This window comes from Vanacampus margaritifer, chromosome 10 (genome assembly GCF_051991255.1).
Source record: "Vanacampus margaritifer isolate UIUO_Vmar chromosome 10, RoL_Vmar_1.0, whole genome shotgun sequence".
Taxonomy (NCBI): Eukaryota; Metazoa; Chordata; class Actinopteri; order Syngnathiformes; family Syngnathidae; genus Vanacampus; species Vanacampus margaritifer.
Window position 1 is genome coordinate 17,780,820 of NC_135441.1, and position 26,637 is coordinate 17,807,456.

Genomic DNA, 26,637 nt, shown 5'->3' on the forward strand with positions numbered 1-26,637 from the left:
CTTTTGCATCTTTATGTTAATTAAAAAAGTGTCTTTGAAGTAATGATAGTGTAACAGTGAAGGGCATTATATGTGGACTTCCTCAATAATGGCATTTAAAATACGTTTTAACTTGTATGGGCTACCCCTTAACCATCGTTTAGTTTAAATTATTTTCCCTCCAAGTGTTCTTACAATGTATCACACATTTTTTGGATGTCAGATTATTGATTTGTTTTCCTTTCGTTTGGGTAAATAAGCCTTTTTTGTCTGGCGCCTTGGGAATATTGTGGGGAAAGCAGCCGAGTGAAAATGCTCTCCATCAAGTGTGATTGGATTGGATTTTAGAAGATAAATTGCCAGGACAGGAGTTTATCCCGAGTACATTGCCAAGGGGTCCGCGTCTTGCTGCAGGCACTCTGGTCAGCTTGTTCCATTAGAAGAAGACGTTGACAGTGTGATCAAAAAAGGAGATAAATGCAACAGGCTGAAATTTTCACCGGCAAAACCTCCACGAGATTGCATGAATACAGTGTGCACAGTACTTATGTCGTTTTGCTTTGATGCAACCTGTGTGATTTTTGCTGTAATGGAAACGTTGGTTTTTCATCTTACTTTCATCTCGACATTTATCAAATGCAGTGACAATGACATTGCTTTCATGAATGCACTGCGAACAGACATAAGACTCGGCCAAACAGGGCATTAGATTTACCGGGGACGTAAATGTCCAAATAGACATCTTCACATCGACACATCTTCATACAACGTGTAATTCCGTTTTGCAAGATACAGAGAGCTTGATGACATAAAGTAAAATGCATCTTACTTTTCCCGGAGTGGGGCTCCACAGATAAGCCAAGCTGAAAACGCAGAGGCCCAAAAGGAGGAAGACAAATGCCAGAATCAGGGCCAGGCGTTGGTACATGCGATACTTGGTCCTCTTCTCTTTAGAACCCTCAACCTGAAATTGGTGAGATTGACATGAGTAGTGATTTTTTTTTTGTGCACAATTCTTAAGGAAGTAAAAAATGCTACAAACTTTAGGTCAGTAACACAGGATCATTTGGGAGAAGACAAAACTCTTGAGGTCAGCTATTAAAATGACATACAAAAATGAATTTTATTTCGACCTATTTTGGTTTGTCTTTAAATGGTAAATGAGGTTAAAGTTGCCCAGAATTCATGTGTGAATTGGATAAATAATAGCTGTGTTGGGCCTTTTAAAGACAAACTGATGGAAAAGTTTGATGAGGCAATAGAGAACGACTTCACTGCAAAAACTGAAATCTTAAAATATAATTTGTTAAATTTAACCTAAATTTGCTCATTTTGCTTTGACAAGTTATTTTTACTTAAACTGAAATTGCCAGACAAAATCCTTCTGCTTATTTTAAGATAGACCTGCATATTATCTTATTTGATCAAGCAGTCTTGGCATTGAGTGTTAACAGCTACTAACCAACATCAAAGGCCCCTAAACTGGGGTTTGCATAATCTAATAATAACATAAATGGAAAAAGAATGTAAGAATCACGTGCAACATGGCTTCGTTTCGTTAAATTTACTAAGCAAATTTTTCATTTTGGCAATACCAGCTCAGTGGTATAGTGGTAGAGTGTCTACCTTCAGACTGGGAGTTTGTGGTTTCAACCCCTGGTTGGGTCATACCAAAGACAATAGAAATGGGAGCTGTTGCCTTCCTGCTTGACACGCAGGCTAAGTTGGCCAAATGTAAATAAATGATTAAAAAAAAAAAAATCCTATTTATTACAGTTTGAAAAAAAAGTCAATATGACTTGTTTTTAGTCTAAAAATGTTATTTTCAAGACCGCTGTGGTTGATATGGGCCTAGTATTATTTTCTTATTTAAAAAAAATAATAATAATAAAAAAATAATTTCTTGTTCTAATCTTGCTTATTTAAAGCAATAATTTTCCTAATTTACTATATTTTTTTCTTAAAATTTCTACTGTCTTTTTTTTTTTTTATTACTGTCCTGACCCAGAATTCTGGGTAGCTTTGAGGAGTGTCAGGTCAACCATCTCAGCAGGGCCTGAAGTGCACCTTCAACACTGTGTATAGAAGGAATAGGCCTCTGCTAACCTCAACGCAAACGGTCTCCAATGACTTTTTGATCGCACCTGTGCTTGGCAGCCTTTCGAGATTAGGTGAGAAGCTCGGTTACTGTATCTTAAAGCAGACATTTCAGTTTGCAGTTCAAAAGGATGATCTTATGACATGCCTGTTGAAAACCATAAAGCTAAGCTAAGCAGCTACAGTCTGGAGCTTTAACTTCACGGTTATAGCATTAAAGTTACCATCTCTTCTTCTGGCTTCTTTCTTCTCTCGCGTCTACATTAAAACAAAAAATGACCTTTTTGACTGTGGCATTCTACAGGATTTATCCACCATTAAAAAATCCTGATGACTGAACTACCGCCACCCTCCCTGAGCAGAGCACAGGGACGAGGGGACTGCAACAAGTTCCGCGGAAAGGTTACAATTATTAATTTCTTTCATTTTTTTCCCTCAAATTTAATTTTAATCTGCCCGCTGTCAGCAATTCCCTCAGCTTGACGGCACAAATTAATAAAAGCAGGCTTTTGTTCCAGCAGACTTTCTGTAGGGAGAAAATGAAAGCTTCTCATTTGCACTTTGTATCGTGACTGCTCAACCGCAGTAGACTGGACAACCTGCTGACTTCTTTTGATTACAAAAAAAAAAGCACACGCTTTATTATTAAATACAAAAGATGACTAGTTCTGAAGTTATACAGTTTGGAATTTGACCAGCAAAAATCAAAGCCGTTCAGGGATGAAGCCATTTACTCGAACCTGTTCACCACTCCATCATTGTACCTAACTAGCCTAATAGAGTAGTTGTACTGCCCTATATGTTTGTAATTTTGCGTTTATGTTTTTGTTGAGTATATTATCGATTTATTATAAATTGCTTCCAAATCCATTCGTGGGAAGTAAAGAAGTACAAATACTTTGTTACTACACTAAGTAGATATGTCAGCTCTCTATACTTTACTTGAGTATCTATTTTTCAACAACAACAACAAAAAAAGTACTCATTGTTTGATTGAAATTTTGGGCATCAAAAAGCGGGAAAACAGAGACATCAGCAATGGAAAGTGAACCAGGAGGGGGGCGGGGGTTGTGGGCCGGTGGGGTGCCTGGTGGGCCTGCAGTGCCCCGTCCTGCTGCGTTGGGTTGGGGGCGCGGGCCGCGTTGGGGTGGGGGGCGCTCCTGCTCCGGGGTTTGCTCTCCGGCCGGTGGCCCCTGCGGGGCCCGGGGGTCGTCCTTTGGCGCGGCCGCGGCCTGGGGGGCCCTGAGGTGTTGCGCTTGCTCTGTCCTGGCGGGGGTCGACGGCTCCCCTCTTTGGTGGAGATTTTCATGCATGCTAGATCCACCACACCAGCATCTATCGAGACTCAGACACAATTTGTTTCTCCCTCAGGTCATTGATTCGGTGGAGGCTGGTGTCTGTGGATCTCACTCTGCTTCGTCTGTCCTTTCTACCTTTCCTCAGTTTCTCCTTTGGGCCCTTGAGGTTTCCCTGATTTGTTGGAGTTGGGATGTCTTTGGGGTTGGTGAAGGTTAGTGGCCCGGTGGGTGGTGTCTGGTCGGTGCTGGGCTTCGCTTTTCTTTCTTTTCTTTGGTCCCCCTTTGGGTCTCCTGGCGGCCCCACGACTCTGGCTGGATTTTGAAGTGTTCGGTTTAGGTGAACGGTATGGGAATTCTTATTTATTTTATTTTTTTTTCGCACGCACGCACGCACGCACACACACACGCACGCACACACGCACAAACACACATACAAAAAAAAAAAAAAAAAGGGAGAACAATGATGATGACATTTCAAATGATCAATACTGAGATCTCCCAAGAAAAAAAAAAAAAAAAAAAAAGGAAAGTGAACCAGGAGGGATTAACAACGATGACACAACAGATTTAGAGAAGCAAGATATACCCCATTCATAGCCTTACTTAAGATGATATTTGGATGTTTTGGGCTATAAGGATGATTCTGATATTCCAAAACACACTGCCTAATCTGAATTACCGTAAATACATCCGAGTCGAGTATATATTTTTTCATTTAATACCTGGTATCAGTACTCAGTACCTTCCCTGTTTAATATGCTATTCCACCATTTTGACTGTTTCAGAGAACAGTAGCAAGGTGAGCACTGAGCAGCATTGAATATGAATCGATTTTTCAATTTCTACGTACACTGCATGACTTTGGTATGAGCATTAATGTATTTGCCATTAATGCATTCCGCGGATGTGACACGTCGGTGTCAGTGACCATAAAACGTGAGGCCCTTCAAAGTGTCCTCCGGGCCTGCTTGGGGAGCGCACGACTCTCCCGGGGCACCTTGCATAAGCTCTGGCAACTCGAACCGAGTGGAAACTTAACCGTTTGCCATTTCGGAATCAAGAGGGGAGGCGGGGCTCGAGAGCAGGGATGCAGAAAAGGCAGCGATGGCGACCGACTGAGCGGTGTGAGAGTGCGTGGCCCCCCCGCCAGCTACTTTTTTCAAGGTTTTGGAGTTCAGAATGAGCTAGCAGCTTTGAGGAGAAGAGCGCCTGCGGCCCCCCCGCTGTTGCTGTGCAAAGAGCAAAGCGCTTGCTCGGGGAAACAGCAGAAGCAGCAAGCAGAGATGGCAGTTTATCACACCAAGACACACTCCAACCCTTATGTATACATTTGGGATGATAATCAGCCAGTCACCATCTCTTATTCATCATATTTATAGCGTGAATCTCATGTGAAGCACGTCTTTGTTATATGCAGAAATATTAATACGACTTCAAGGTTACTCTATTGTGCGGAAAGTCTGCAACAGGTGAAAAGAGCAGGTATTTTCACAGCCAAAAATCCCATCACGCCTCCTGCTCAATAATAAAGTGAAAGGCACAAGGATATCCAAGATATAAAGCAAATGGAAGAGTTTCAAGTGAAAGCGAGCCATAAAAAAAAAATAAGTGAAATAAGATGGACAAATTTCAATTCTGACAAAACTCAAAGCACTCAGCAAGAGACCGACTCACACTTTTTTCTTTTTCAGACGAGCAACCTACACTTCATTCAAAGAGCACACATTCTCTCTCCTGCTCTCTCTCTCTCTTTTTTTTTAATGAACTTGCCACCAACATTTTAATTTGTTTTGCTGGAATATTTCACAGGTGCTCACCTTTTCTTCCATTTGAATATAACGCAATATTTTCTTAAAAATACCACAAAGATAACGGTTAAACCCAGTGCAATAAAATTCCTCTCACACTATCCGAATATAAATGACAAATTAAAAAAAAAAAAATACTCACATCATTATAGAGAACCTGTTGGCTGCTGGACTGCTTGCTAGCCTCCATGATGCAACCCCACAGAAGAAGGAATGTGTTCCGATCCTCTTGGCTGGAGGGAAAAAAAAACGACCTTCTTCTCTGCAAAGCAAAATAGTCCCAGCCTCATTCCATCGCTGCAATTTGGGAGGAGGAGGGAAGTTTCTTCAACGGAGTGGAATTACTGCAACATTTGTGATAGCCATTAAAAGCCAAGGCATGCCTGCACTCCTTTCAAAGGTGGAACCTCTGGTGAAGAAATCACACACAACATAGATGAAAGAAAAGCACCTTTAAACATTTATTTAATATCTTTGATATGCAGCCATCCTTGCACTAGTACGCTCCTATGATACTAGTAGCATGTCTGTTTCTTCCACTGCTAGCGTCACTCTTGGCCTACTAGTAAGCAGACTTTACGCCGATCCGATATATTGCCCCAAAAAAGTGCAACATGCAGATGTGCAAGTAAGCAATAGTAATTAAGCACATGAGCAACCTAAGAGCTCGTTGCCGTTAAGTAAATAAATTGCATTTGGAATAAATGAAACCTGAATCCTTTTTGTGCTCCTCTTAGGAGCCCTAAACCGACAGCCTGAGGGCAAAAGCTCAAACTCATTTTGGAGTCAATGATTAGGACTGTACAAAATAGCATTTGCCTTTGTGAGGGCCTGTTTATTATACGTAGGTAGAAATAAGCCCGGCCTGCTGGCATCTTGATATTTATCCAGCAGTTTTAACAAGGCTACTGAAGCGATTCTTTTGGGACAAGGTGGATATCAAGGATATCGAATACTATAAATACTGTAAAGTGATCACTTCCACCGGCAGGCCCTGCTTATACTAATTTGCATATTTATAATGCCTTGCAAAATTATTAGCCCCCCTTGAACTTTGTGACCTTCTGCAACATTTCAGGATTTAAACATAAAGTTAGAAATTTTGATTTTTTGTTGTTGTCAAGAATTAATACCAAGTGGGACACAATTGGGAAGTGGAATGAGATTTTTGCGATATTTTTAACTTCTTTTTTTTTTTTAACAAATAACTGAAAGTAGGGCATGTGAAATTATTCACCCCCTTTTCTCTCAGTGCAGCCAACTGATTCCAGAAGTACCCTGGTCATTTTTGAATGGAACAGTGTTGACCTAAATCACTGGTGATGATAAATAGAGTCCACCTGTGTGTAATCCAGTCTCCGTGTGCGTGGAGAGAGTAGAGTGGTAGTCCAGGATGGCTGTCTTCTCCTGCGGGCGGGCGTCCTCGGGGCCCCTTGGCCCCGGGGTACTGTGGTGCGGGCCACGGTCTATCGGGGGTCTCTGGGATGACGTTGCTCCTTGTTGTGGTTGGCAGTCATCACTCTCAGTGCGGATGAGCTCCTCCCGGGTGCCTTTCCTCACAAGGTTTTTCTGTGCCCCGCCATGTTGTGTTTTTTTTTTTTTTTTTAAAACATTTATTAAATTTTTTTAATTTAGTTGTTTTAAAAAAAAAAAAAAAAAAAAAAGAGAGCAATGATGATGTCAAATCGAATGAACAATACTGAGCTCTATGAAAAAAAAAAGTGGTTTGTTTGTGTGTGCTTGTGGGTTTGTGCATGGGGGCAGGGGTGGGTTATCTTTTTATTGTACTGTGGATGTTTTAATTGTTCAGCGCCTTGAGTTGCGTTTTAATTTATAAATATTATTGCTATATAAATAAAAGTTTGATTGATTTAAGCATTAGTTGAGATGGACGTAAGGAATGCGCTTGGATTTGTGCGTAAATACAGATTCATACATCTGGATTATTTTTTTGTGTGCGTGCAACATTTCCTGGATTTGTCCGTATGCCGTATTTTAGTAAGAAAGCCACACGAGTCTTTTTACATAACGTGCTGGTGTGACTGTTGATTTACGAGCACAGTGATGAGCAACCAGTGTACCATCGCACATTACATTATTCAAAATCACTAAACGGAGGTGAAAATATTTATTGACTGCAAATAATCTTTGCAAATCTTTGTCCGTCTATCTATGCCGGTGACGTTTAGTCACAGTCATTCTGATTCTAAAGCAGACTCCAGGGTTTTGTTTCTTTGGTATTTTTTTTCCTTTTTATATAATGCTAGCACAAAAAGCACAACCACTATCGTGGAGATATCTTTTTGTTTTGTTTTGTTTTTTAAGTTCGGTGCAGTAATGATTTTTTTCTCACTAAATGCAATAAGTATTGAACCGTTTTTGAAAGGCCTACAGGGGATGCCTGAATAAGCGATTCAAGCTCTTCAAATAATGCCACCCTAAAACTTTATTCAGCTCTTGGCGAGCTTTATAATGTCAGCCGCTGACACCCGGTTATTTGTCTCATCTGTACGACGCACTGTTGAAAATGCCAGCGACACTCAACGAAAGGTGTGATCGCAGCGTTATTCCTTCTTTTGGCCAGAAAAGAGGTGTAAAAAAAAAGAAAAGAAAAGTGTTTTGTATGATTACTTCATCCGCACAGAAGAGGCCTTGTGATATATATGATGAAGGTCATAGAAAGGACTTGGTTTGCTGACATGATTGACGGTCTTGGCACCTGCTGCTTCCTATAAATATTTTTCGGGGGTAATAACACTGGGAAAAGACAGCATTGATCCTGCGCTAAAAAGAACATAATCCCTCTTTATAATTAATCACATCTGATAACATCCGCATTTACTTTTATTTTGCTACAATGTGGAAGATCTCATGGTGACAATCTCCGATTTCCCAATTGGCGGCACATCTTTATTTACTGTAACAATTACACTATAGCAGCAGCCAGCAATCAGATTTAGCAATTATAATAAAATTTAAATAATAATAATAATTATTATTATTATTATGAAACAATATCTGTTTTGGAATTATATGAATTATTCACTTCTAAATAAAATAAATACCACATAAGCATCATTTATCGTTTGCTAATGTGGATATGTTGCTTAGAACAATAAAATAATTTAAAGGTTTCACTATTAAATATTGTAATATTACAGTATATACGTGTTTGTGCGTGTATGTATGTAATTAGAAAGCGAAGTGTGCAACAACACAAAAAAAAAATCCACATTTTGTCCTTTATTTCTCACCCATTTCCCCTCTTCACTCAAATCTGCTTTTTCTTTGACAGTCACACCATGTTTTTGCGGTTCAAAAAGCAAAACAAAACAACGTATAGTGTTTTGTATGTTAAATCTCCAAATCTGATACAGGGTCGCAGTTTTTCTGTTGCATGTCAGCAGGCGTGTGGTGCTCAAATTCTTGTTTGCCAACTTTATTTATTTTTTATTTTTTGTCATGGTTCACTTCAGTCACATTCTACCATGTTGCTCGGTGTGCAATGGGCCTCATTTAATGATATTTTACTCTATTATTTACATATTTGAGAGGACTTTAAGTTACTAACATAACTTGTAACGGGGACTGGTAGTACTACTCGGTAAGAAAACCCAACTTAAATACAAACGTCCACTTTTCAAGGTGATTCCTGTCAACTAAAAGTGGTCTTTTAGTTGTGCTTTGCATTCTATTGTGAAAGTGTTGAAGTAATGCTCGGTGAATTCTGCCTGAGGGATGACCATCTTTAGGAGAAGTGGTCAAGCTGAAACTCGCTTAGCAGGCCTTATTTGAGCCCATATCGTAGTTGTCAAGATCTGATAGTGGCGGGACCTCATCAGCTCTTTCCCATTGATATAAATCTTCCCAATTACTGTGACATTTTGCTTTGGTAAATCAAGTCGCTTCTCTTTCAGGATTTGTGTTGTGTCAGCAGCAGTTGTTGAGGAGCGTGCTCGGACCTTCTTTTCCCTTTGGAAGACTTAACTGGTGCCATCATAAAACCTTTATTACTTGCACATTTTAAGTAATATTTTAAACCAATTCTCATACAAATACAACAGTGAATTTTGTAGAGTAAATTTTACACTAAAAAAACTGTATTTGGTCCCCGACTAAATTAGAGTCAACTTTGCACTTGGAAAAGAGTAAAATATTCAGAAAAAAAAAAATCACTCGAGGATTAAGGAATGGTCGAAGAACCTTCAGTTTGGGAGATGGCCAATTAACCTCCTGAGCTATGCCAGTCCTATTGTGTATCAGTATATCTATTTTTTTGGGTGGAATCCTACCTCTGACTATTTTTGGTCTCCTTTTGGACACACCAGCAATGCTATTCAAAAGTAGGCGTTGTATAGCTCAAGTGATAGAATGGCCGTCTCCCATGCTGAAGGTTGTGGGATTGTTAGTGAACTCTTGAGTGATAAAGACAACAACAACTTTTTACTCTTTTCCAAGTGTAAAGTTTACTCTGTTTAGATTGGGACTGAATATACTCTTTTTTTCAGAATAAAATGTACAGCAGGGCAAAAACAAAAATAAAAATAATAATAATAATAAAAAAATCAAAAATAAAAGAAGCTAAAATCTTCACAAACTTTTTGGGAGTTGGACTGCACCAAGTCATGCATGAATGGTTTATATGGGCCTAAAATTAAAATGTGTGGTTAGATTACAAAGCAAAAACAAATATCAAAATAATCAGTCACTGTTTTTGAATTTTGATTGCTAATTGAGAATGGAAATAATAACGAATGATACACTGATTCAGCTGAACAGCATTTAAACACAAACAGGAAGTAGAAAGATACACAAATAAAATGTTCCAACTTAAGGTAGCACTGTGATTGCTCTGCATGCCTCATGATAGCCTTGATTGGAATTTTTACCTGCAACATTTGCTAAAAACTGATTGCGTCACCAGTAGTGGAACTCATTGAGTTTTTTTTTTTTTTTTTAACAAACAGACCACAGAAGTTCTCCTCAAAGTAGTAATTGTATTTTTTCAAGCAGATGCTGCTTTCTCAAACAAAGCTATTTTTCTGTCTTGTTGTCACCATCTGGAAAAAAAAGTTCCAGCTTCCCTGTCTGTCACTCACAAAGAAAGAGGCCCACGTATTCACATTCATTAAGGGTCCTTTACAACAAGAAGGGGAACTGATGCGACTCAGGGAAAAAAAAAAAAATGACAAGATGATTTGCATGAACAAAAGTTACCGTACAAATTTAGAAAACAGACACAACCTGAGCAGGGCTGAGAATGTTTTATGCGTTTCCCACCTGCGCCCTATCTCCTCTGGGTCCATTCAGGTCAAATATGACAAGTAATCTTGTGTGATTTAATCATCCGCTTCCTACCTCCACGCAGCTCCTCCTCCTCAGGCTTTAATTTAAAGAGGAAGCAGAGGTGGAGTGGAATGGGCTCGACCCGAAAAGCCAGTCACCTTTACCATCTCGGTCTAGACAAAGAAGATTTGAGACTCTCCAACTGTCAAATGATTTTCCGTTGAAGGTTGGGAAGGAAGCGCAGGAAGTTTACACTCTGCTCTTTTTACCAGATGACGTTCGGCTCTTCAAGTGAAGTTCTGACACCTCGTGATGAAATACCACTTCAAAAGTGTAAAACACTCAGCAAGGTTCCACAGGTAATACTCCAACTTGTCAAAACATACCTCATGTTGGTTGTTACGGGTGATAAGATAATTTCAGCGTACAAATTGAGCACTTGCCACATCTTTTTTGCCTTCACTATGTTGTGGTACAATGGAATTGATACAGATTGTGGCTGCTTTTTGACCTCGATTTTGTTAAATAATCAGTTGCAGGGTCTTTAATAATATCTTTTCATGGGATAACATAGAAAATTTGACACAATGAAAAGTAGTCAATGTGCAGCTTATATAACAGTGTACATTTATTTCCCCTCAAAACTGAACATGACCCACGAAATATATGAGAGAAAATTCTGATTATTTCTAAATAAAGTATTTATTGGTCCTTTTGAACAAACAAACAAACAACATAAAAAAAAATCAACTTCCACCTATGACTTTTGATTTGTGTCATATTTGATACATCTGGTCACAATGCTTTAAATTATTAGTATTTCCAAAACTCAGAAAGAACATTTCCCACTATTATCTCTTTGACTGCCAGACGTTTTCAGAAAAGGGATGTCATGGGTGCCAGCCGATTTAAGCATTTTGACTGATCTTTCAAGGTCCACAGAAAATTTTGTGTTTGGACTGTGGAAACACACATACTACCAAATGAAAGATTGGACTCTCATCTTTCATCAGAAAAAAAAGTTTGTTTCTACCTTATTCCATTTTTCAGTAATCAACAATAGAAAATGGTTAGTTTCACCCAAATGCTCTGTTTTGAAACAAAAAATGGAGAAATCAAGCTTTTTGTGAAACGATATTATTTCATGCACTCTAGTGAATTTGACACCTTTTTTTTCCATGAATGATGCCACAAACACCTAAACAGTGCTTTACTTCTGTAAAACACTAGCACCAACAATGAAAAAGTGTTTGGCAAACTATTTACAAATGTGTGCAACCGTGGTAATATTTACAATTGTGTGGATGTTTCAAATACAGTTTTACTTTTTGTAACTCTCCCCTGCGTGCAAGGGGACGCAGCAGGATTTGCACAACAGATTAGTTTCACTGCGATTGCAGACGCTACACTTTTTTGCTGGCTTTTTTTTACCGGGGAATAGCAAGTATATACTGCAGTGTGTGTTTGGCCATGTTGCCATCAAGTCTACTCTCAGGATCATGATACGGTGACGTTACGGTGGTGTTACGTTTGGCTTCCTCATGTCCTTCAGTTCCTATACCGGGTGGTAAGAGATGTTCTGATCCATCTTATCCGCTCCGTTCATGGTGGCATCGTAGTCCAGAACCAGTGTCTTCTCCGTGATCAGACTGTACCCACTCCTCCGATGAATATGCATTGGACTCGGGGCACTCTTCGTCGTCCGATTGAACGTCCGCCTGTGCAGAAGTGCTCGGTTGTGCTCCGCGTTTTCCGGCGTTAGCATCGCTAGCCGGTGAGGCTTTATGACGTGATCATAGCCGCCGCGTCAACGCTTCCAACTTCGGCGTCAACCTCGGAGTCACCATCATTATCATCGTCGTCATCAATGTGCTCTTTAGCATTGGTTCGATGCTTTTCGTCTTTGAAAAAAATGCTCAAGCGTGAGCAGCTTGCAACCGGTCGCCATTATGGCTTCCTCAGCCATTGTCCCCTCAACATTCTAGCTCCGCCTCACGTCTTCTACTGACCCCTACCCAATCTTGTCCAAAGAGAGTCATCGCTGCCATCTAGGGGCCAAAAATAGGCATTATACTAACTAGATCTGCTTGATACTTTCAGCACAGCTGGCCAAGGCTTTCCTCCACCCGTTTCCCCCCCAAAAAACAACAACAACTTGGTGAACGTCTTTTAACGTCTTTGGCGCTCCTCCGTAGGATTTTACTAAACGTTATTTAACGTTTTTGGCAGTCAAAGAGTTATAAAGTAAAGATGTCTCTCCTTTCTCAATTGGGCGATCTTGCAAGGTCGGTGGAAAAGCAATCAGCTGGGTGATACTGCCCTCTAATGGATTATCCGTGCAATGCCTGTGTCAGATCATATACGTCAGGGGGGAAATATACTCACGAAATAAAGGGCTTAAAAAGTATTGTATTTAATATGATGCATTTGGCATTAATGGGTTAAGAAAAGCTAGCCTGGCAACAAAAGTGAGTATACCCCTAAGTGAAAATGCAACAATGTGTCTAATATTTTCCAGCACTGCCTTAACTCTCTTGGACATAGAGTTCACCACTTAAATTTGTTGCCACTGAAATTCTCTTCACTTTATTCCACCCCCCAATTTTTCACATAGGGGTGTACTCACTTTTGTTGTCAGGTGTTTTGAATTATTTTGAGGGATCAATAAATGTACGCTGTTATATCAGCTTTATACTGACATTTCATTGTGTCAAAACTTCATTTCTTCAGTGTTGTCCCGTGAAAAAATGTACTTAAATATCTGCAGAAGGTTGACGGGTATACTCACTTTGTGAGATACTGTATAATTGCATGCATCTCACACTATTAGTTCTCATGCAGGTGTAATAATCAAGGGAATAATTTATTAATAGTAAAACACTCCACTTTTCCAGCAAATATTCTTCTTTTCACATTCTTATTTTTTTTAACACCCCATTTAAGGCTGTTCTTGCTTTTGGAAGAGTTGCTCTAACATAATGTTAATAATAATAATAAACTGTTTAAAGAAAAATATGGTTTTAACCCTCCCTGCTACCTTAAGATTTAAAAAAAAAAAAAAAAAAAAAATCATTTACAAATATCTTTCAAACATTGGGCTGATTTTGATCCCAGAAATGTAAACTTCATGAAAGAGATTATAAATCATTGTTGGTCACGTTTATGTATCAGATACTTTTTTTGAAGACTACATTCATTAAATAAAAGCAACCACTCAGCTCATATTAAGCTCAATTGCAGACCACATAGAATCGTCACTAAGATTGAACAGACTCATATTTTTGTATTTTAGCTGTAGTCCATATTTCTGCTATCTAAAATTGAACTTAAAAACTGTTTCTGTTAACGAGAAAAATAATATATTGGGCTCAATCCGGAGAGCGAGTTTTAAGTGAAGGACCACCAGACTGTGTTGCAGTCGGTCAAGTAGTAGGCTGACGTGCACCTGGTTAGCAATTGGCTATCAAATGGATGATGTTTGAAGCCAAGTGTTAAAAGAAAACAGGCTTTCAGTATGAACGTCTGATGAAGAGAAACAAAACCTGGAAATCATCTTGGGTAGCCATGACAACACCGTGTGTGACTTTGCATATATTGTTTAAAGTGGAAGTTGAACCTTGAACATTTCATGACAATAATAATGTGTGACCTCACTAGTCTAAATATTGAATATTTAATATTACATTTGTGTAATATGAATCCAGCCGTTTCTATCCATCTCATGGGGCGGCCATTTTGTCACTTAACCAGTAACCAATAACCAATCACAGCTCAGCTTTAGAAAACAGGTGAGCTGTGATTGGTCGTTGCCTGAGCTCCGAGTAACATTGATGTCATCTTCCGTCGACTTCCTCTTTCAAAGAAAACAGGCTTTCAATATGAACGTCTGACGAAGAAAAAATAAAACCTGGAGATCATCTTGGGTAGCCATGACAACACTGTGTATGACTTTGCTGATATTGTTTCAGTGTATAGATATTAAATAAAATGCCTATAACAGTTTGTAGCTCTCCAAGACAAATTAACTGATAATGGTGGTGACAGAATGCAAGAAGCAAGCGGTTGATTGAAAGATTGCTTATCCATTTTTAATATACTCCAGCATCGATTCCGACCTTTCATCCCTGATGTTCAAGGCCAAGACCAAACATGTGATGGAGAAGAATCACAAAGGCCAATCTCAGAGGAGTTTGTCTTTGACACATCGAAGAAGTCGATGAATAGAAATGTGAATTATGCCGCTGCGCCCCCCCAACACCCCCACGCTTAAACAGCCATTTCCTCACATCTCACCTTGCCACTTGCCGTGGAGTTTTCTCAATTTCGTGCTTGGCGAGACAGATGTATTTACTTATATAATTGTATTCCCCATCCAATTTATAATGCGATTAAAAATTAATACAATTTGGGATTTGAAGAGGGGCATTCCTGTGAAAATGATCTCGACTGGAATAGCAGAAAATTGTTCTTCCTGCTTTGAAGCATTTTTAATCACACACAACTGGAACAGAAGCAGTGAAAGAGAACGCATTCTCCATCTTTAGTATATTCTCATCGTATTTCCACAAATATGTTTCTCCAAGTAGGAGATGAAAGTTTTCCTCTGCGATATTTTCTCTGATCCGCTATCTCCACTCTGGGGTCGTTTAGTCAAAGCGGAGCTCTGGTGAATGAGCACCGAGATTCAAGCCTCCGACATCCCCTCACCGAGTGCCACGGAATCATACAATCGAGCCAAACGTTAGTCATAGCCAGATTGTAATTACCTCTGCACCCTGCAGAAGCAGACCAATTGCCTCCTCAAGATGAACGACGACAGGTAAAGGCCAGTCATTAGCCACAGGCTTCGCGTGTGCAGAGGGAGGAAGAATACAGTGTATTTCATTTCGGGCTGAACTCATGACTCACTCGCAACATTTATTTTTCTTTGGGATGATTACAGACACTCGCAACTTGACACCTCGCTGGGCATGAAAGAACTGTCTCACCAACAGTCGAGTGTATCAACCTGTCCGCGGTGTGAACAGTTGTTGCATCATGACTCGCTTCAAATGAGTGTCTATTGGCTCATCTTTTTGTTAAAAGTACGTTTATTTAATGACTTACATTCAACTAAAAAACTAACATGCATCCATACAAAGAATCATTTTTTTTAAAGTACTGCTTACTCCTTCAATAAGTAAATCTATTTTAAGAAATAATAGGCCGTAACAAATCAGTAGGTCTTATACTGGTGAGTGACCTAGTTCGGGTTCTTCATATGAGTAATTAAATATGACCTACAGATAGTACTGGAAATAGAAGTGCAATCGATCTAAATCGTGGCTTCTGTTTTCCCTCCTTATTGCATAGCAAAACAATTTTATTTATCTGTCATTTGAAATTAAGAAATTAAAGGCTGAGGATAGATGCATTTATTCATCCATTACAAAGATCAATAATTATAGATTATGCTGATTCAACTGTAGCTGTTTGGCCAAATACTGTAATGCAAAGCATAATAATTTGTTCTTTTTGAGAGCGTAACGTTTCCAATGTTATGCTTGTTTAGTAGTTTAATTGCAGTAAAGGCATGTTCATAGAGCAGTTTCAAAAGTAGTTAGAAGTATAACTAAAAAACAAACATTGGGGAGGCATTGAAAGCAATCTGAATCTAACAACAACAAAATCCAATTATCCAATTATTTGGATAATAGATATCAGTACTTACAGTTTAACAATATACAATCAAAACACTTGAAGATTACTCATGGAGTCCCTCTAGGTTCTCTGCTAGGCCCCAAATTATTTATATTGTATATAAATGATATCTGTTGTGTCTCAAAATTATTCAAAAGCGTCTTATTCGCTGATGACACAACTCTTTACTGTTCAGGAGAGAACCTGAAGCAGCTTCTGACTACTGTGGAGTATGAATGAAACACATTAAAAATTGGTTTGACATGAACAAATTATCACTAAACTTAAATAAAACAAACAGGCAATGGCTGTATTTTTCTTGCTGAATTATTACAATACAGACAAATACTATATGGTTATACACTTTTCTTTCTTGTTTTAAAAAGTCAAATAGTCAAAATAAATAAATATTTCCTACATTTTAGCAGTGATGGGAAAATGAAGCTTCATGAAGCACTTGTGATTTTATATTTTAACTCATCTCGATGGTGCTCTTGGTTTAAATATAAAGGCTAGTGCAAAGAAAATTGATTAATTTTCCACTGCATCTTTAAACCATAGTGCCATCTAGAGGAGTAAAAAAAAAAAAAAAGAAGATAAAAATATCATAAGTGCTTCATTTGTCCATCACTACATTTCTGGGGTGCTGGGATTCAATTTAGGTGGGCTTGAACCTCAAATATGGGTTAGAAATGCCCATGATTATGCCCATCATTAGTGGCCATATGTAGACACATTTAATGTAGTGTGTTTTGTGATGTTACTGTGATGTCCTCCTCCTACTGCTGTCTTCAAGAAAATGTAATTATCAAATTTGAGGTGAGCAATATTTGGACAAATTGATCCATTAGAAGCTTTAACCACCGAGACGCAGATGGCAGCACGTGGGAAACTGACTGTCTCGAACCCTGGAATGAATGATGAAGTGATCTGTGAAATCATCCCATGCTGAACCGTCACCCGCACACCTGTTGTCTTGGAACAACAGGCAGCAAACTGTCACCAGCCATTGCAGGCAGCGCACGAATAACTGGATGATGACATTTTTTATCCAGAGTATCAAGCTGATTACACAGACAACGGAGCCGCTAACTACTGCCAGTCTGTTATCATTCAGTTTAAACAAAACACACCGTGAGAGAGCGTGGATTCCAACATGCTTTAATTGGATTAGGACGTGTAGTTTACCTTAATCCCTCGCAGAGGGCGGTTCTCCAGTGAGGGTGAAGGTGAACAATTGTCGGATAAACGGTGCTGATAATCTCCCTGATGCACAAGTTTAAACATTTCCACAGGGCAAAGTATATATTGCATTAATACCTCCGGGATTTGGGAAGGTGGAATAAAGAGGTGAGTAAAAAACGAGGCTCTTTGGGAAGCGGTTTCTAAGCAACTAGGATCTGTGAACTCACTGCAGGCACAAATGAAGGGGCCCCCATCGCCAAACATGCTTGCCTTTATGGACAGTCATAATGCAGAAACCAACATTTCATTGAACTTGTTGAGTTTTCAAATTAAGCAGACTTGGCGACTCAAGGTCGTTATTTGTTTGAATTTTTTTTAAAGCAGACTGTAGAATTGACTGATCTAGAACAGGATGGTAGGATTTTCTTTTAAAATGTGACAGGTGGTTATGCCTTGAACAGGTAATGCTGGTGCTGGAGTATTGAATCAGGCAATATGATGTAATGGAGGCAAAGCAGAGCGGTAAACAAAAAAGTCACAGAGATGGATTAAGAATGTTGGCTCTGTTGATGAAACTGTGCAGGGCTGAAGGTTAAATCTGGCGCAGGAACAAACAACTATATGCTAAGAACATACTTTAGTGGACTTTTAATCTAGTCTTTTGAGGAGCTCTTTTGGTGGTTCAGAAAATAGCTCGGTAGTGACTTTCCTTACTTGTTGTGTTGTGGGCTACACAAAGTGTGTTATACAAATATATTGCTAAAAAAAATAGCTATGTCATGTATACAGACGCTCCCCACCTTACGAACGAGTTACGTTCCGGACGATCGTTCGTAAGGTGAATTTGTTCGTAAGTTGCTTCAGTGCTATATTTTGTATTATAATTTATGTTTAAAGCCTATATAAGTATATTGAAGGTTTATATAAGTATGTTTAAGGCTTGTACAAGTAACCTGCATTGGTTTGTACTGAAAAAAACTTTTAATAAAATGGAGAGAATACGTACAGTACTGTACTGTACTACGTATGTTAGAGAGAGAGAGCGAGAGACACACACAGTATGTACATGTACGTAATAAGATAAATAAAATGAAGTTTAACTTATTTTGGAAGATGTACTCGATGCTTAAGGAGATGATGGAGGAGGAGGAGGATTTTATATCATGAGAAATTCTTCGTCGTCGCTGGAATCGGCTTCAAAAGTTATTTCCTGCTTCATGGGGACCGGCGTTTTCTTCCTCCTCCTCCTCGACACGTTGCTCAGCCTCCAATGAGCTCTCACAGAGCCAATCGTCGCTATTAGCGGCGGAAAGAAGCACTACGCGCAATACAAAATCTAACTTACAGCATCTCTTTCCGAACATTTTTCGACATACTGTACGCGCAGACATGTTCGTATGTACCGTTGTTCGTAACTCGAATGTTCGTAAGTAGGGGAGCGTCTGTATATGTACTGCTAAATAAAATCAAAACAATTAAGGGAACACTTTGTTCCTTTTATTTCTATTTATTTTTTTGCTGTGTATATCACCAAATATTGCTCCTCAAAACTCAAACAGAAATTGACATTCGATCTAGCAGCATGTGTAAAAGATAAATAGAGAGCTAGTCAGGGTTAGATCTAGTCTAATGCTGCATTCGAGGAAAGTGGGAACTCTGACTTTTCCGACTTCAAACCAGTAAGCGTGTACGGGAACGTTGAAGTTGGAAATCCCACTTGCGAAGTCACCAACCGACTTCAATGTGACGTCACTCTACAATGGCGACCCCTATGGGAACATACCGTGAATAATAAAACACAATTTACTCCAGTATACAACTAAGACAGCTTTCATTCATAAATATTTGACATAACTTCACATAACACAACAAACGTGACAGTATGCCGCTACCTTGCTACATGAAATTATATGGTGAACTACTGAATTGTATAAAATGCTTATGAAAAAAGATAAATACTTAAATGAAGTAAAATTGTGTGAAGGCAAGTTTGCTGGAGGTCAAAATGACAGTTTATCACTATCCTCCATTTTGGTTGTTTATTTTCATCTCGAATGCTTTCAGGGTCAGAACTTGCAAAAGCCAACAGGGATAAATCTGACCTTTCGACCTTTCTGGAATGCAGTGTAGGCCTAATAATGATGTATGCTTGAAAATTTGGCACTTTCCTTAACTTTTCTTTATTGGTTTATGACTTGCATAACATTGCGATATAAACCTTTACCAATTTACATTTGAATGCAGCAAAAAAGCCACACACGAATCATGCTTGTGAGTGCATAACAATTGAAACTCAATTTCAATGATTTTAAAGACCTATTTGTCACAAAAATGTAGTTTGAATTACAAATTGCACTATGATTTTTTTTTTTTATACAGGTTCTCTTTCAGCAACAGATTGCTCACCGCAAAGCCAGCCAAAGTGTCAGCTTTAATATCCAACAAAAGCCATAATCATTAGCGACTTAAGTCTTTCGCAGAGCGGCACAAAAGTGATTTTTATAGCCTGGCTTTAAATGATATTCTCGCACCAATTTAAGTGTTACCTTTATTCAGTGTTACCTCATGAATATTTGATCACGTAGTGCTACCATTGCAAGAAAGAGAGACAGCGCGGTACGAAGGCAACAGTGTAGCAATAGTGGACCTTGGTGACGCAATACTTGAGACAAATTCAACCTTTGATTACTAATGCTCTCTTTACATTGAAATTGCTGAGAGGCTGTCATTTAACAATATGTTGATGTTGCAGTTTGGAATGGCGATGAGCCGCTTTGCATTATATAAGTAATGCTAATCAAGGACATATTGGTATGCGAGTTAATGACAATAATAACATTTACAACCTGCCGATTTTATTCATGGTTTTTATACCACCATAAAGCATAGACTTACAATTAAAGAGATCGTTATTGTTGAATTAAGAACTGATAAGACTTTAACGACAACAGGTCGAATATAAATTTTTTTAAAAAAAGCATCCTTATTTACCTTGAGCCAGGAAGTTCAATGTTGGTTTCTGGACACTCGTCACAGTGATGAAGGTGACCTTCGGTGCTCCGGTGTTCAATTGTTTCTCGGCATTCTCCATCAATGGGAGACTCCGCCCCTGATAGCCACCTGCAGCTGGCCGCTGAGATACATGAACATTGCGGGTCTCAACGAAAAAGCAACAATTTTAAGCACATATGTTTATTCTTGCAGGCGCTGGATGATGATGGAAAAGCAGGAGCCGGTAATAATTATGTTGCATGTTGTACAAAGTTCAAGTACTGCTAATTAATTAGTACATTTAATCAAGCGAAACTAAACTGATTCAGCTACTTTTCATTCGATGGAATGAAGCCATGCACTTTATGACTTAATTTCCTCACTGAGTCGCCTAATATAATTTTGCTCAATCAAGTATTTTTAAGACATTTTAGAATTATTTTTACAATAATCGCCTAAGCCGTTTTTTTCAGATTATTTAGGAAACTCCCAAACATTTAATCATTTGCATCATGAAGAAATGATTTAGGCACAAAAAAAACAAACCCTTTTTGCAAAACAATGATTTAGGCAATTATTTGAAGAGGGTGACGAAATACTTTTTTGAGTATTTAATTATATCTCCAATTATATTCGAATGGAAAAATGGCTATAATAGGAGATATAATTGCGGTCTAATTTGTGATGTAATTATATCCTGATTAGACCAACTTTGGTTTCACTTTCCCCGCTCCTATGCTCTTATTTTCACCAAATTGGTTTTGTACTGAGTATGTACTGGTTACTACAGCTGATAAAGTTTTTGTTGTGAATTGGCACTAGAAACTAATTTGAAATCGAGGGAATTTTTTTGTACATGCCCCCGACACACCTGACAGTTTGATGGCTGTAAGTAGATGAAATTTTAGACCAGCTGGAAGTAGGTCTAAGTTGTGGTACAAACGATGAGGAAGTGCCCACTTCACAACGGTGATTTGTGATCCTCCTGGCCAATTTTACATCATACACTCCATTGAGGTCTGCTTCACTTCCTTATAGAGCTGTCAAACGATTACATTTTTTAATCAGATTAATCACATCTCAGAATTTTGATTAATCACAATTAATCGCTTAATTAAAGAAGCTTTTTATCAAAAAATGTTGCCTCCCAAATTTAAAGAGCACCTGTTATGTGTCTTCAGCATTTTTTGATCCACTACACACTCTCATCCTTTTATTTTAATTACTTGCATAATTTAAATTGTGGGGGTGGGGGGTGAAATACCCCAGTAGTTTGACATGAACAGATATTCTGAATGTCATACACAAACATTTATTAAATGCTTTATCTTTAAAGCATGTAGTTATGTTTAATGCTCAAACAGAGCTTGTGCTACCTTTAACTCATTCACTGCCATTGACGGTTATAAAAGTCAAAAAATAATTTAAATTTTTCTATTAGTTGAACATTTTTTTTTCTACTTTTGTTAACAAGAGTATGAAAACCTAGAATTTTTTTTATTGCACATTTAGAACAGATATAAAATTTGTGGTTAATCGTGAGTTAACTAGTGAAGACATGCGATTAATTAAACGATAAAAAAATGTAATCGGTTGACGCCCCTAATTTTTAATAATCATCTCGTCAGGCAATTACAATTTTTAATTGTAATTAATCGCATGACTTCACTAGTTAACTCACGATTAATCATTCTAAATGTACAATAAAGATTTTTCTCCTATACTGTTAACAAAAGTGGGGAAAAAAATGCTAAACTAATAGAAATAGTGCAAATGAATTTTTGACGTTTCTAGCCGTCAATGGCAGTGAATGAGTTAAGTTAGTTAAATTTACAAGATAACGTGCGAGCAACATTGTCGTTTTACTTGACCAACAACTTATTGACTTACTAACCGGCAATGACATCAGAAACTAATATTAAACTTGACGTATCCAGCTTCTTTCATGCATCTAAAATATTCTCTTGCAATGCAAATTTTTTTCCTGTATGACTTCTTTCTTCTGTAAACACAAATAAGCCATCATGGAAGAAAATACTGAAGATGAGTGCTCTGAAAGATGAAACAGCCTCACAGACACAAATCAAGGAGACTTGCAATTGTTTTTCTGGTAGACTTTGTTTGATTTGGTGGAATTTGTTGGTCGTCAACATCACATTTAACCAGAACATATAAACAACTTTTCAGAAATTCAAGGCTGCTAATTGGTGAAAGAGTAATAGCATTTGCAGACTGACTTCATTGAAGTTGTCATGTATGCATCCTGGGAATTTCCCAAAATAAACATTTAACAGACTTTTAAAAGAATGCTCTTGTTTTTTTTTTTTTCAAAACAAACAAAAATAGATAAATAAAAATCTCACTTAAACCGCACCTTGTATGCAAATTGTCTGCTTTACTCGCTGACATCCTTTTATGAGCATATTGCATGTTTATGGATGGTATGAAAAAATACAGTTGCACACTACGGCTTTCAATTACAACAAAGGGATCTCTTGTGATTTGGGAATAACAGCCAAATGGTGTCATACCCCCGATGCTTTGCCCCAATTTTTCGATTATTTTTGTCCACGGCAGGACTTTAAAGTGGAAGTCAACCATAAACATTTCTTGACAAAATTTGTTATATGTATATATATCACTAGTCTAAACAGGACATTTTAATTAATATTACATCTGTAGAATATGAGTTATGAAGCAAAATCCATCCATTTTCATCCATCTCAGAAGGCGCCCTTTTGCCACTTGCTGTCGACTGAAGATGACATCACAGTTACACAGGGCTCAGGCAACAACCAATCACAGCTCACCTGTTTTCTTTTTTTTTTTCTTCTTCTTTTTTTCTTTCTTTTTTTGGAGAGCTCAGTATTGTTCTTTCGATTTGACATGTCATCATTGCTCTCCTTTTTTATTCTTATTTTATATATATATATATATATATTTTTTTTTTTTATTTATTTTTTTTATTTTTTTTTTATTATTATTTTTTTTGTATGTGTATGTGCGTGTGTGTGTGCGTGCGTGCGTGTGTGTATTCATCAGTTCACCTAAAACTTATTAAAAAAAATCCCATACTAATAATATAATATAATAATAAATTGCCAAATGCAGAAACATCAATGTAAATTATCACGATGTGGTAGCTTTAGCTAACAGGCAGAATTAAGTAACCACCTGTAGCTCACCTGTTTTCTAAAGCTGAGCTGTGATTGGTTGTTATCTGAGCCCTGAGCAACTGTGATGTCATTTTCACTCCACAGCAAGTGGCAAAATGGCCGCCCCCTGAGATGGATAAAAATAGCTGGATTTTGCTGCTTAAGTCATATTTCACTGACACAATATCAACCAGGAAACCATATTCAGACTACTGAAGCTGCATAGAACATATTATTGTCCAAAAAAAAAAATGGGGGTTGACTTTCCCTTTTAAATGTGATATTTTAGTTCCTAATGTTCATCTATAACTAAAATGAGATCTGCAGCAATAATAATATGGTCATCATAGCCCCAATAAGTTGTGGTCATTATCTGCTATACTACTTGCTCAATGCTTACTCTTTTGTTTACAGCTGGAACCAATTACAGTAATTGATTGGATGCACGCGAGCGAGATCGAACGCAGATCTCAGTTCCATCCTCCTCCCTTGGCACCCCACGCTTTCGGTGAGTCGTTCCAGACGTATGGCCATTGTCTGGAGGTCATCGCGGAGGTCACCCGTCATGCAGAGGTACACCCGTCATCACGCCGAGCGCCGCACGCTTCGGGGGAGTAATCGCGCGCCTTCGCTGCCCTCAGGCCAACAAACCAGATTTTTCACGTCAGTTGGCATGCACCTTCAACTTCTAAGTAGCGGTTTGACTTTCACAAGTCTCCCATCATCGCAGCGTACGCACTCCCAGGCAAGGTTGCCACATCCTTGCTCTGTAATTATATGCCAGTTATAAGTGTCCACTTGCGCATGCAGATGGACCCTGTCTCCTTAAAAAAGAAATCCAGGTAGCAGGTCAAACTTATCTATGCTGGCTATTTATTATTCCCGGAGGGGGATTTAAACTATTTCTCATTACTTTTTGCTCAACCTTAATGGAAGAAAAAGAGAGAGATCATTTATGACTGAGATCATTTTTAATGATATGTGCCTTTTATTTTGAGAATCATGTGCACTGTTTGGCTTTATGAGGATATCAACAATTCAGACATAATCTAAATAAAGTCAACTATTGGCTCAAAATCCTAAACAGGGATAAAGAGAATTGTTGAACCAATTTAAGATTAAGATTGGTAACACACAATTGAATTAAATTAATCCAAAGTGAATATATTAAGTTTAATGAACTCATAATTAATTAAAATGAATATATTCACTTTGAATTAATTTAATTTAAGGGTACAAATTGAATTGTTGACCAACTTTTCAAAATCGCTTCAATTGGTAAAATACGATTGAATTAAATTAATCCATAGTGAATATATTAAGTTTATTAAACTTAATATATTCACTTTGAATTAATTCAATTTAAGGTTACAAATTGAATTGTTGACAAACTTTTCAAAATCACTTCAATTGGTAAAATACGAATCACTTCAATTGGTAAAATACGAATCACTTCAATTGGTAAAATACGATTGAATTAAATTAATCCAAAATTAATCCATAGTGAATATATTAAGTTTATTGAACTCATAATTAATTAAACTTAATATATTCACTTTGGATTAATTTAAGATTACAAATTGAATTACGGACCAACTTTAAAAAAATCACTTCAATTGGTAAAACATGATTGAATTAAATTAATCCAAAATTAATCCAAAGTGAATTTATAAAATTTAATGAACTCATAATTAATTAAACTTAATATATTCACTTTGGATGAACTAAATTCACTTGTGTGTTACCAATTGAAGTGATTTTCAACAACAATTCAATTTGTAATCTTAAATTGGATCAACAATTATCTTTTTAGAGTGTCGCAGCTATTCAACAATATATATATTTTTAAATTATTTATTAATTGCTGATGGCATTGATTGCTGTATGGAGGTGTGTCGAAAAAAGTTCCGGTGCTAGTGTGAGATTTATTTCAAACCAGACGATCATCTGACACAGAATACCGTTGCCGTTGTAGTGTAACATCCCCACTCACCTGAGAGTCATCAAGGACACTTGTTTTGAAGATGTGAATGATATCAAGATGGCCGTGCTGAGGGAGTTTAAAAGATTATCAAATGAAGGCGGGGCAGAGAAGGCTGCAGAAGTGCAACAGACTCCTGGGGGATTCTTTGAAGTTGAAAACTTCCCAAAAAGTTTGTGTGGAATTCAGATAGCAGGTTGAGAGTGGGAATTGTTTTCTGTGACTCTTTTCACCAATCCTGTAAAATCCAATATGGAGCATAGCAAAGATAGAGTTTGCTGTCTACCCTACATGCAATTTGAATTATTTTTGTCACATCTGATAGAAAGTGATAGAAATATGATGGGATTTACAGTACGTTGTTTGAAGAAGGCTAGCGGCGCGTCATGAGTCACTTGATTTGTTTGTTTTGAAAAATGGATGCTGGGTCTAAAGATGAAGCCACTAAGTTGGCAACACTGCTTCCTGTTTACGCTCCATCTTGTTTGTGCCTAACGCTTCATGGGAACGCATTCATAAGTCTTGTAATGCTGGGTAATTTCACTTTATCTTATTTACGTTTATTTCAAAGCAATTCATTGATTGGCAATTAGTTAATTTTATCACACCATTCAGGAGTTAATGTAGTGAAAATGGTTTCACAACTGAAAGTTTAGCAATGGAGTGTACACTGATCACCAGGGGAAAGTCGGCCTAATTAAAACTGTCATTGAGAATGAACTGAATGATGGCAAAACTGGCAGCGCGGTGTGCATTTACGTGGCTTTGGGTCAAAGAGGCAATTTCTGTGCAGGGGATCCAATCAGTAACTTTGTCCCGTGAGGCGAGCCCGGCATACATCCTTTACATTCCAAAGCCCGGCAAAATAGTCATTATAAAGTTTAGCGCTGTCAGCAGATTTGAGGAGCCGTGTAGCAGCGAGGGCAGCCAAAAACTGCCTCTCGACAAGATAAAACGTATATCAGGCTGGATTTTAATTAAAGTAAGTTTATTACTTACCACTACTGTAGTCATTTACATTCATTTTTCACCCTTTTGCCCGTGTTTTTATTTTCATTAATGTGAGACTCATCACACTGTAATGAGATGGGAGCTGATTAGTAGAGGGCAGCATACACTCACAAAATACACTATACAGTATTCGGACACTTGTACATGACGCCTAAATGAAGTGAACC

The 26,637-nt window shown here is 38.0% G+C and overlaps 2 protein-coding genes across 3 annotated transcripts in view; one reads left to right on the forward strand and one right to left on the reverse strand.

The window, feature by feature from the left end:
- tnmd (tenomodulin) overlaps positions 1-5,372 on the reverse strand; it is a 60,937-nt gene extending 55,565 nt beyond the window's left edge. For both annotated transcript variants that reach the window (XM_077578091.1, XM_077578092.1), the window contains exons 1-2: positions 5,325-5,372; positions 809-943 (exon numbers count right to left, since the gene is read on the reverse strand). In XM_077578091.1, coding sequence (XP_077434217.1) covers positions 809-943; positions 5,325-5,372 — 183 coding nt within the window. The remainder of the gene's footprint in view (positions 1-808; positions 944-5,324) is intronic.
- LOC144059168 (uncharacterized) lies at positions 823-26,637 on the forward strand. Its single transcript, XM_077578093.1, has 4 exons — positions 823-952; positions 10,741-10,827; positions 23,893-24,051; positions 25,454-26,637. The coding sequence occupies exons 2-4, from the start codon at positions 10,741-10,743 to the stop codon at positions 25,658-25,660; spliced, it is 453 nt and encodes a 150-aa protein (XP_077434219.1). The 5' UTR covers positions 823-952; the 3' UTR covers positions 25,661-26,637.

What these genes read in the sequence shown, in the direction of transcription:
- LOC144059168 (XM_077578093.1), top strand. Translation starts at nt 10,741, where the DNA reads ATGACGTTCGGCTCTTCAAGTGAAGTTCTGACACCTCGTGATGAAATA. An exon ending in CACTCAGCAAGGTTCCACAG is followed by an intron (nt 10,828 to 23,892) that starts GTAATACTCCAA and finishes TTTTGTTTACAG; the next exon opens with CTGGAACCAATTACAGTAAT. An exon ending in AGGTCACCCGTCATGCAGAG is followed by an intron (nt 24,052 to 25,453) that starts GTACACCCGTCA and finishes TTGCCGTTGTAG; the next exon opens with TGTAACATCCCCACTCACCT.